The sequence below is a fragment of the Empidonax traillii genome, unplaced genomic scaffold, assembly GCF_003031625.1.
Source record: "Empidonax traillii isolate 1590-97213 ecotype Southwest subspecies unplaced genomic scaffold, ASM303162v1 scaffold293:size840699, whole genome shotgun sequence".
Classification (NCBI taxonomy): Eukaryota; Metazoa; Chordata; class Aves; order Passeriformes; family Tyrannidae; genus Empidonax; species Empidonax traillii.
In genome coordinates this window covers 448563-461159 of record NW_020955486.1, presented here as the reverse complement: position 1 = coordinate 461159, position 12597 = coordinate 448563, and the positions used below count along the sequence as shown (strand labels likewise).

General features: G+C 37.7%; 1 protein-coding gene across 5 annotated transcripts in view; it reads right to left on the bottom strand.

Moving 5' to 3' along the window:
• The window catches only part of SLC10A7 (solute carrier family 10 member 7), a 149219-nt gene that overhangs the window by 133542 nt on the left and 3080 nt on the right, over window positions 1–12597 (bottom strand). For 3 of the 5 annotated variants that reach the window (XM_027890643.1, XM_027890644.1, XM_027890645.1), the window contains 3 exons: window positions 11386–11468; window positions 6347–6483; window positions 1600–1675 (listed from right to left, as the gene is read on the bottom strand). In XM_027890643.1, coding sequence (XP_027746444.1) covers window positions 1600–1675; window positions 6347–6483; window positions 11386–11468 — 296 coding nt within the window. The remainder of the gene's footprint in view (window positions 1–1599; window positions 1676–6346; window positions 6484–11385; window positions 11469–12597) is intronic. The other 2 variants (XR_003571976.1, XR_003571977.1) reach the window with 1 other exon arrangement.

Genomic DNA, 12597 nt, shown 5'->3' with positions numbered 1-12597 from the left:
TCCCTTGTCAGTGATTTATAAAATTACTTATTCAAGCCTCCTCTAATAGAAAGCATCCATTTTGCCACAGGTATAAAATACACACAGCCTCACCACCCCAGAACACTACCATAAAAAAGTGCTTTCTACTGGGCAAGAAACTAGAGTACCTCTCTCTCTCCTGCACAGAAATGTTGTATTATATTGTTTCCAACTAACCAATCACACTGTAGTTTTTTTCCAGAGGAACTTTTCCCTGTTCTAAGCATAGTACAGACAGTGCTAACACTGAATGAGCACTCACTCCATACTTCACTTAATCCTCACTGTTCACTACATGGCATCTTTGTACAATTTACAGCATCTACATCTAGCATCGTAACTAGAAACGTTCTCATTTCTCTATTGATCACTACACCACAGCACCTCTATCAGACAATTTTATGTTCCTTGTTTCAAGGTAGCAAACTGGGAGACAGTGATGTGCATCAGGACTGCCCGTAATTAGAGATGGTTGACTTGAAATACTTTGGGTCTCTCTTCAGAGGATAGAGCAATTAAACAGCACTTTGTCAGTACAAAGTACAACTTCAATCTATTTCATGTGTTTTCAAAGCTGACATTAATCGGTCCCAAGAGTCTCAACTCAGAAAATGAGAAGTTCACAACTAATGGCCATATTTAAAACACGTGGTTGAAGTGACTCACTCAACCTCACACAGGAGTTCTATAGCTGAATTAAGATTTTTCTTTAATCCTTCAGAATGGCATCCCAACAGCCCTGGCTTCAAAACCCAATCTCAGTGTTAATTCTCTCTCTCTCTTCCTCACCTACTAGATCTCATCCACCTTCAGCAGTTATGAGGAAGCAGATCTAAAGGAAACAACCTCATTTATTAGCACAGCTGGAATAATTTCCTAAATGCCATGTACCTGTCTTTCCTGAAAATAGCAAGTGCTTTGTGGATAAAGAAAGTCTGAAATTACATCAGCACATACCATTTTAAGGCAGAAATTTAACATGACCAAACTGAGGTTACACCACCAACTTCAATTCCAACATTTCCTACCTGTTGAGAACTTTGCATTGCTTCACTGTCTGAGAACTCCACATTCCCTGAAATTTCATTTCATGCAGTCTCAAATAAAAATAGAAGATTTAAATCAACGTTTGTATCTCCATCTCACTTGCTACACTTGTAGCTCTGAGCTTGAAATCCTACTAGAGAGTCTCTTAATACCATCCAAACAATCTCTGCAAGGGTAGATCTTCAACACAAATGGTCTATGAGATAACCAGTACACAGTACAGGAACATTCTATAGTTAGGAAATTACAATGCAGCAACAAGCAGAAATCTCCTAACACTAATTTCTATCAGAAACCTTTCTATCATCTCAGAAAACTGAGCTGCTATCACTGTGACCAGTGCCAGAAGATAACATCAGTATTTCCCTGGTTTGACACTAACACAATAACCAAGCTTTAATTCTAGGATTTTTTACAAACCACAACAGCATCACATTGCAGACTCTGCTTTGCCACATGAGCCCATCAGAAATACATGATTGTTCAAACTTCTTTTTAAAAAAAGCATTCAAAGACAAAATGAAAACTCACCTCATTTCCACCAACAGCTTTGGTTAAAATTACAGCAGAAGACACAGGAGGTGGCATGCAGCCTACCGTCTGCAAGCTGAAAACAACAAAAAAAATGTTATATTCCTTATGTGGCACAAACACTAAGCAACATAAAACCTTAAAATATCAAATAGCTGAATAGAAAGTCTTATCACAAGCACAATGCAAACAGTTTGCAGCCAGTTGAGCCCTGCACTAGCTGGCAGGACGTCTACAGAGGATTTTCTCTTACCAACTAGCAGTGAAGAGTCATGTCTCCATTTGAAAAACACAAATGCTTAACGTCTCTGTGACTCCATTTCCCCATCTAAGTACTGTATCTACCATTCACAAAGGTCTCTATACATCTACCATAGACAACTGCATTCTTGTTCTGATGTAGTAAAGTTGGTAGTGTGTTTTGAGATACCTCTAGCTATTTGGGAAAAAAAAAAAGAGAAATAAGGATGTAAACTCCTATTTTCTTGAAAAGCTGTTCAGTGATAAAAACATTTACTGTGAAGTAGGAGAGCCAGATAACAGGCTTGCTATTTAAGGTTCTCTCTACACTTTTTTTTTTATCAACCCCTTTAAAAAAAATCACGATTAGGCTCTCTATACCAGAACATTAAAAGGCCATCAAATGCTTAATTTTATGCACTTGATAAAAATCACTTCTTGATAAAAATCACCTGACTGCCATCAAAACATCACCACCTTTCTCCTGCACTTTAGAAATCTAAGATATACTACTGCCATTTTTTTGCATTGTCTGTGTAGCAAAGTTATTGAGGTATATAGCAAATGCTTTTATAAAGAAAAAGAGTGGTGAACTTTCCTTTATTTTCAAAGACAGCCCACAAAAACTCTTTTCAAAAATTAGCTGTATGTGTATTTAGAAACAAGAACATCCCACAATAGATTGCAATTAATTTGGGGGGCAATGTAAAATAGGGCTTCTGAAGAAAAACTGTTTCGACTTAGAAGGAAGAGTAAAGCATGGAACACGACAGTTTGCAAAAGCCCCAAGAGCATGGAACCCACATATGGTTTCAAGTATTGGAGCTTGAGATGGTATTTCAGTTCAGAACAGTGAATGGTTGTGAACTACTTTGCACTTGTAACCATGTCACTCCATTCCCGAGAAACACAGTGTCAAAAAGCTGTAGCAAACAGAAGTATTAAATCCAGGCAACGGGGAGCATATTATAGTGCAATTGATACTCTGCAAATATACAAAAAGCTTAAGGAGAAGAAACAAGTAAGTGACAATGACGATATTCCATTTGTCAGCTACAGACACTGTGGAAAAGGAAAGAGGCAACCAATGTAAACATTATATAAATCCAATCACAAAGTGCCAAGCACCTTGGAAGTATATAGTACCTTCAATTTACAGTGAAATAAGCTATGGCAGCAGAGAGTTGCCAGCACTTAGCAGAATAAGCTCATATTGAAAAGAAAAGAAATACAGGAATACAGGAAAAAGAAATGGTGTGGAAAAAGTTGGAAATATGTATGAAAATATACAGCAGACAAACACGACTCTGACATCCATCTCCTACACTCGTTGTGATAGTTATCTCTCTTCTGTGTGGCAGTCAGCTCCTTGAACTTCTCACCTGCGCTAGTAAGGGGTGGATTAAGTTCAAAGTTATCCAGAGAGGTACAAAATGTATGCAAGGGCATTCATCTCAGCTGGCAGGAATTTTCCACACTACAAGGGAAAGATTTAATAATACAGTCTCTGTTAACCCTCTCAAATTTAAAATAATGCTTTGGGAATTAAAAATAAAAATCAGTATCAAGCAATGGTTTAAATATTCTTCAGATAAAAATATTAATCTATTAATATTAATACACACTAAATGGAAATACTTTCAAACATGCAAATTTTTTCTTGCTTTGCATCAACTGCACACAATACTACCAATACACAAACAGATTCCTCTAATGGCCAACTACAGATTACTACAGATAAAAACCAAGCAACTGCAACATTCCACTGGTTCAGGCCATGATATAAGTACTAAAATCGGGGGTCCAAACACTTGTTGTTCTGCTGATAACAGTACACACAACTGAGCAGTAGGGTCTGAAGTCAAACATCATAGATATGGAAGCTTCAAAGCCATATCTTACAGTGAAAAGATCTAAGACTTAGATTTCTAAGTCTTTGCACCTCATGCCTTACCACCTGTGCTGCAAGTGCTATATGCTAAAAGTGGCAGAGGTGCAAACATTAATAACTGCTTCATGCTCCTTTTCAAAAGGATGTTGTCAATGAAAAAAAACTAGTCAGCTAACAAAAAAATTAACTTATAAGATTCTTTGCATGATGACAGTTTCTCCTCAAATTTATATATTTCAAAACAATTACAAAGCAACAAACCTCCTAATATCATCCCATACAGAGAGAGGGGAGGAAAAAAAACCCTGAGCTGTAGAAACACAGATGAAAAAGTGGTACCATCTGAATCTGCCTCTCAAATAACAGGGCAAAACAGACCATCACAGAGGATGGAAGAATCTACCATGTATTCTGAAGCAAGATGGGAAAGGTACTACGGGCTGTGCTTTCAGGCATAACATTGTGTAGAGAGTAGTGCAGAACTCCAGTCCCCAGGGGAGCCACCCTGCCAAAGGGTGCTCCACGTCCTTGGGAGCATATGCCTATTTTTCCAGGCCTTTGTGAGGCCTATCAACCAACTTCCACTACAAGCTATGCTGAACGTGTGATAACTTTGCCAAAACCTGTCTTGTTCCCTCCCTGTTTTCATCAGTGTTTCTAAGGGAATAAAAACTACAAATGTGGGGTATTACGATGAGCTTTTGGTTACACAGAGTAGCCTCAGCACAGGCAGTTCCTCAAATCTAGTTAGGACAGAGCTCTGTATCTTCTGCACTAGCATCACACTGAAGGTACAGCTCCCATCAGGCTCCCTTTGCAGTGCCTGCTGCTCTGAACATGTCCGGAACAGTAATATTTATCAAGAAACTACTCTTCAAAACATTTAAGAAATCCCACCAAGCTATTTTCACTAAACTCCTCAATCTGACTATTCTTAGCATGAAGCCTCAATACAACAGAGTTAATGCACTAAGCTATAAAACATAGCTCAATCAGAAATAGTACTCAAAGAACAAGTGCTTGAAAGGCAGCTTGAAACATGCAGAAGTATTCCAGCTCACTGGTGAGACAGAGACACGAAAAATGAGGCTGGTTTTGGCTCTACATTTAGGGGGATAAACACAGAAGATATTTGTTTGGTTTTTTTACAAAAACACATACTGTGTCTAGTTCTACACACAGTTTCACAGGTGTGTATACATACAGTGCTATTTGTTCATGTAACGTGTCCCTTAAATATTAAGAATGAAAGCGGCATAAGAGTCATCAGAAAGAAGGGTTAAGAATTACTTCAAGGAACCAAAAACCCCACAAAAACCTCTTTCACCTTGCATTTCAGCAACTGAAACTCCCATGGATTAGGAAGGAATTTTAGCAACTGTGGAAAATCATGTCTCTGTTCTAGCTGAGAAAACACTTCACAATTGTTTTACTTTAAAGAAGACCCTTTATGGGGAATAGCTAAATGAAAAGGAACATTGTATAGCAATCATGTTATTTCCTTGATTTACCAACACTGTTAAGCAAAACAGTGTCAGTTTTTAAATGTCATCTCAATTTCACCTTCTATCACTGGGACCACTTCAGACTTGCTGGAACACCTGGAGAAGCCACATAAAACAAAACAAAACGCTCTTTCAGGTTTAGGCCTTGTAAAAACAAACATGAGCAGCTTTTTCATTAAACTTTTAAGATGAGGAACTCCCCAAGCAATGTTTCACTAAGCAGTAAGAAACAATGGGTAGTTTTCTAAAAGAATTGATTCCTACATTCAAGTATAGCTGAATGGCGCTAAGTATTGACCTTCCATTCTAAAAAAAAAAAAAAAAAAAAAAAAAAAAAAAAAAAAAAAAAAAAAAAAAAAAAAAAAAAAAAAAAAAAAAAAAAAAAAAAAAAAAAAAAAAAAAAAAAAAAAAAAAAAAAAAAAAAAAAAAAAAAAAAAAAAAAAAAAAAAAAAAAAAAAAAAAAAAACAAAAAAACAAAAAAAACCACAACGACCAAAAAACTTTTTATTTTTTTGATTTTGCATAAAATGTATCACTAGCACAGCATCAATGCAGTTTTGGAAGCACACACTGGCAGAGCATACATAGGATTTAAAATTCACTGTTTTCATAGTAACTAACTTAGTTCCTGCTCATCTCAAAGTTCTTCTCCCACAAAAACTTTACCCTTTTTTTCCCCCCCATATCTTCACTAGGAGCAGATATCGGAGCCGTGCAAGAAATGCTCAATACAGACTATTTAAAAAACAGAAGACCAGTATGTGGCATACACAATACCTATTTACTGACTTCTGTTTTTCCTTCACCCTTCCTTTTCTTCCCTTCCCATCATCCTCAAGACCCATCACTCCAGCTGTGTTTCGTGAAAGAGAAAGCCAACTTGTTGCAAGTTCCCTACAAATGAGACTAACTGACCAGACTTTCCAAAAATGAGACCAAGTTCCTGAAAGGATATTCTTGTGCACATACTTTGTTTTAGACAGCAAAGTGCTGAGGCATAAAATGGACCAGGAAAATCTGTTTACAATACAACAAAACACCCACTGCAGGATAAGCAGCCCCTTAAGACGACAGCTACAAATATATTTCGCTCCATTATGCTTAAACATACCCTTTTAAAAGCCATTCATTTATGGGTGTGATTGATAATAGCTGAAGAAAGACCCATATTGCTGTTGGGAAGAACACAAGTGTAAAAATCTGGACAAAAAGGTGTAGTTTCACATGCATCAAAGCACTTGTCAGCTCCTGCAAAAGAAAAGAAGAGAGGAAGTTGCAGTCATAACAGCTGAAGCAAGACCACGTTTGTGCTTTTAAAACTAGGATCATCTTTATAATACAAAGAGAGTGCATGTCAAAAAGGCACCTTTAGGGATCATCTGATCTTCCTCTTTAATAATGAAGTACATCCAGACAACATAAAAGCTCTGTCTGCTCCTGGGCATTTTTCCAAAAGAATTGTCCACCACTTCAATAATAGTGTAGCTCTCATAACAGCAGCTTTTCAGCAGGCAGCCTTAGCACTTTGTCACTGCTTCAAAACCTGTGTTAACTACACTGGCAGCTGTTTACTTTACTGACTGTTGATATCAAGAGGCATGAAAACTTGTAGTACACACATGATTTCATGTTTTTCTAGTCTAAATAGGGCCACAAACTGTGATTCTCATTTATGCTATAAAAAGAAAAAACCAAATCAACAATAAAAAAGACAAAAGATGTTTACATTACCAAGCATTCACTTGTGGTGGGGTTTTTTAGGAAAGAATAAAAAACATAAAAAGCAAAGTAATTTGTAGTAGATTTTGATTATTTACTGTATCAACAGATAGGAAATTTATAGAAAAAAATCAGGCTGATGAAGAATAGCAAAGAAAGAACGCCAAGAAAATAACAAGCTAACGACTGCTAAGCCATAAATTTCAGAGAAATAAAGTACAAAACACCACTGGAGACCCAGAAAACAACGAAGAAAAATTTAATTTCAACAGTGTAAGAGCACTCCACAGAGGTTTTTAAGTACAAGGAAAGAGCCTTGCACATTTCAGCTCATTTCAACTCTCATGGACTGAGAATAAAAATTCCTTTTCCTCTCTCTCAAAGTAACTCGCACTCTTTTCAAGTAAAGAATGCAAAAGAACTGATGGCACTTTCATTCAAAACCTAATTTGCTAGGATTCTCCAGCTATCTGACACTCCAGATGCATTAAATACATAAATATGTATGTTTTAAAAAGTGTAGTTTCATATACAGTAAGGCAGCAGCCAATCTTTAAACGCCACCCTGTCTCAGCTTCAAAACAGTTAACTTTCATGAAACACAATAAAATACTGCATTTTTGACCATCCAAATACCCACTGATGTTAACTATACATCTGGATGTACGAACAATTCAGCACTGTGTCCTTGTTAGTTTACTTTTCATAATAAAATTAAGTCCCAAATTTGGATGGGGGACGGGGGGGAAGAGAAAATACACATCCATGCATATCCTATTCTTGAAGTCATACAAAACATGGAATTGAAATGTATATCTTGATCAAACTTTACTTAGAAAGTATTGTTACATTCAGTGCTGGGTTAACTGAACAAAACAACATTTTTTTAAGCAGGTAGTATCAATCTGCACGAAAAAATAGGCCTTCACACACAACTTGTCACAATGTGTTCTGAATAGCTTCACTGTTGTACTGTTTCATTTTATCTCAATAAGAAAGTAAAAATGAAACATCTACAGGTATAAACACATTCTGTGCAGGAAGAAAAGACAACTGGAAATACCTGTATAAAAGTGACCATTTTAGAAGTAAATAACACAATTGGGAAAAAAAAAAACAAAGCAAGTGACTTCTTCCAGCAAAGCTGCCAAGTTGCCTCCAGTCCTGGATTTTGTAGTGGGATGGGGGTACCTATGAAGGCACCCCCCAGTCCAGGCACCATCACACGTACAGAGAAGTGCCCTTTTAATTTCATATTTCTACAACTGGAAAATGCCTTAAAAACAGATGGTTTTAAGACTATTCCATGATACTTCCAAAAGCAAAATCCAAAACAAAAACTTGGGAAAGCCTCGTTAGAACTTCCAGGAAGTAAGGAAGGTGATACAACCCAACCAACCTACTGCATGAAGGAACGCTTTATTAGTGAAACAGGTCCCTGCAGATCTAAATTACCAGGCTGGAAAATGTCTCTAGTGATTGCCTTTTAGGATATAGTTATTTATAATAGTATACCTTAGACTGTATGATCACAGAACAAATGCTGAGGCAAACAGCCTTCAATCCACGAGGGCTGTCAAAAAAGCAGAAGTCTCAAAAACATTACTGGAAGCTGCTACTTTGACTTTGTTTCTGCACACCAGACAGAACAGGTTACCTTGTCTTTGCCAGTATTTCAGAACCTTCGGGGAGTTTATCCTAGCCCCTCACTGGTCATTGTGGGTCTCTACTGCCCTCCAGCCACGCTTAGGGATGGTCATAGCTGGACTCCTCTGAGAAAATACCCACACAGAGCAAACAGTGTTTTCAGTGGCTTGCCAAATTCCTCATTGAAATGGATAACTCAAGTAGGTGTCTTAATTTCTGGGGCCCTATGGGAGGTATTTGCTTTAAAAGAGCAAGCTATCCAGTCCCTAAAACTGAAATAGCCTTATATTAAGGTGGAATCAAATGTTCTTGTCATTCCTAGACACAGACTATTTCTACAAGTGTAAGAGGACCTCAGTCACCTCTAGTTCTGAAAATGTAACAAGGCCGTGCACAGACAGGCTCTCCTTGAATGTTGGCAATTATTTTGTAAAACACTTTCTGAACACATTAGCAAACTTTTTGAGCACATGCTTTCACAGCAGATAAAACCAGAAGTGTAACCTTAAAAGACCATCAGTTATTTCTAATTTCGTCAGATTTATCAAAGGCCTCTGTTCACACTTCTACAACTTTTTATCCTTTCATAAAGCATATCAAACACTAGTTTCCATCTAACTAATACATTATCCAAAGCAGAACAGCCAGCACACAGATCAAGAACAAATAAAGACAAAAGCAGAAACTATTTAATTTGCCATCCAGTAAAAAAATACATTAACTGACTAATAATACCAACTTTTGTGTCACACACAGGTTTGCACCTTAAACAATTAAAACGTGCCCCAAAGTATTTTAATAAAATTATGACTTGGCCTGCTAACACATTTAAGGACTGTTTTTAACATACACTTTAGGAAATAACAGCACAAGGTACAATGAGTGAAGCGGTTTTCTTTCTCTTTATCTTCTACCCCCATGGCAGAAACTGAGGAAAGGTTTAACTTTTTCCTGAAACAAAAAGCTGGATATACAGCACCAGCCCAAACTGCTGCTCCAAAAACAATCTGAGATCTGGACCTGGACACAAACATCCACTCCTGTAAAAGCTTAATTTACATCAATATATTGCTTTTAGTACCGCAGATGAAAAAGAGTTATGCAAGGTCAAAGCAGGACACGACATACTGCCCAGGAAATTGTCAGTCAGTCCTCTTAACTGGAAAAATTTAGAGGTACACTAGCATTGAGAATCGAATCAGAACTTTGATAATGCTAATGATTTCTCTCACAGCTGCTTTACAAATATAAAGTTTCAAGGACACAAACTAGTGAAAGGGAAAGGAATTTTACTCTTTTTTTTTTTTGCATGCAAAGATTCCTAAACCTGAAAGTAGAAAACTCCACTCATTAATTCTACTCAAGTTTGTATTTCAGGTCCTCTTCTCTGTGGAAGAAAGTCCCTCTCCACAGCCTATTTCCTTTAGGATTAATTACCATCCCAGGCAAATAGATAACGTGGTTCTTCCTGCATCCCCATAGGACCACAAGGCTCTAAATAACTGCTGCAGAATTGACTCAAGTTACTCACTTCACTTACACTGTGTCACGGCAGAACTAGAGGTCCTAGTGCCAGAACTGCCAGCAGAGAGTGGAGGAGAGGGCAGCCATCAATTCAGACACCACAATACAGGTATAGAAACATCTTCGTTGAATGCATACTGTTCATCCAAATCCCATTTCACCAGGAGATAACTGGACAATATTGTGATGATCCTTTTAGGCATTAGTATCATGCAACATATGAGTAACATCACCTGTTAGCACAGCCAACAGCATAAAAGGAATCAAAAAACTAGACCAGCAGAGACATGCAGTGCTTCACTTCAGCTCTGGCTGCTCCTTCTCTTCTTGGCATATAGCCATCATTTCCTTTCTCCATGCCTCCTTTATACAGCACTAAGAGGTTCTCCCCTTTGTCTCTTCTGAGTCACAGATGCTTTCTCTTTGAAAAAGCGTGTGATACAAAATTTTAAACAAATCTCCGTGCCTGTGATATGCAGCAGAGCACAGGTACTTCAAATCCTCCTGTCCACAACTAAATCCTATAGGAAAAGACTGCCAAGACTTTGTATCTGTATATTGGTATTGCACCTGCAGAGGAACCCTTTTGTGCTGAACCCTTTTGGCTGCTGTCCTGACCCGACACAATGAGGAAACTTAAAACCACCAGCTTTCATCAATCCAGTAGTGACCAGCCTAAACAGTTTTACCTGGACAGCACACCAGCAGCTGAGATGAGACATAGAGAGCTCACACCTTCTCTTCATGTCCTAGAGAGGTACGGTAGTCCCTCTCTACCTGCTGCCCTACTAATTTCTCCCCTAGGACTCAAAGGTTTTCTGGCCTCTTTCTCAGATAACAAGTAGGGAAGCCAAAGTGCAGAAGGGTTGGCAGAAGGCAGGTACTAGTGCACTCCTGGATCTCACCCCTAATTTAGGTTTGGGACACATCCAGGGTGTAAATCCAGTCTCAAAAGTTTGCTCATCACTTCCATTTAGCTAAAGCCCTGCAAAATCAAATGGCACCTCGCCCCATGGATGTGTGAAATTTATTCACACTCTCCTTCTCATCATCTTCATTACTTTGTGAAGAGCTTTCTGAAATCAAGGAGAGTTATTCCACAAATGTCTAAAATTTATCTCCTCTTGTTAGCCATCCCCCCAGCACCACCACCACCACCAATATAGTCATTCAATATTCCAATTGCATTCAAACCTGATCAAAAGGAGCACAAAACTTTTTAAAGCACAACAAGAATGAAGCAATGAGAATTTACAGTACCTCAGTTTTTAAGGAGAGTCCACTGTTAAAGAATATAGCTGAAACGGCAATGTAAGTTATGGTAATTTCTGGTTTCAAGGGTCCTAAAAAATACAGACATAGAGAACAAAGTGAACTACAGTCCAAGAGATAATGATATGCTTATACTGTATCAAAGTAAATGAGAATACTTGAAAAAATAACTGGAGAAAATCTAAACGTTAAAGTCTCTAATAAAAAGAATGTGGTTTCTATTAAGTTAAAGAAAGCATGATGTTCATTTTTAAATAAAACCAAACCAGTGAGTGGAGAGTGATTCACACAAATGATTCACAAAAATCTGGCTACTGTGATTAGAGGTCATGGAGAACTAACAGGTAAATTCTGGAAATTTGAAAATGGGGAGTTTTTCACAGCTCTGTCATCAGAGTATCTGCATCTGCAAACTTAAACCATACACTAGAATAAAAATATTATCTGCTACATTCACAAGGCCATTGATATCATTCACATATTTACCTCTCACTTCTTGCCCTACAACACACACACCTGTCTGGCTGCCTGCATAGAGGAAACTAAATCATAGGTTGCAATGATTTCCTCAGGGCAATACAGTTCTGCACTATTCCCTAACAACAGGGCTGTGGCAAAATGGTTCATGTCAGCCCTACAATAACACATTTCAGACACTGCTGCAGTGAGATCAGCAAGGGCAGATGCCTGCACTTCCAAGGGTTCTACTGTATTAAAGGCTTGCATTTGTATATATTTATATACTTTTTTCAGGGAGATTAAAATAAAATATTTTTTACACTCCTATAAAAATGATGAATTCTCTTAATACACTTTGCCTTTGGAGGCCATCGAAATGTATATACTAGCTTTTTCATAAGCATTCAACCAGATATTATATTAGAAATGAAATATTAGCAGTTTACTTTGGATCAAAGTAATATCCTAACTCTACAAGTGACCAGAAGGTGTCATGAGCAAAACTGCAGGAGCAAACAAGCAACCCTTTACTTGACATTACAGAAGAGAAGACCCTTTCTGCTCTCTCGGATGAATGATACATTGATGGTCACACTGGAGTCAGGTCAATGGTCCTTAAACTAGGGGGATTTGATTGTACAAATCAAATTGGCATCCCAAGTCATTTAAATCCAAATCCTGCTCTCAGAGAGAACTCTGTTGATGAGACACTAAAACTAAACGTGTCAAATAAGGAAAAAA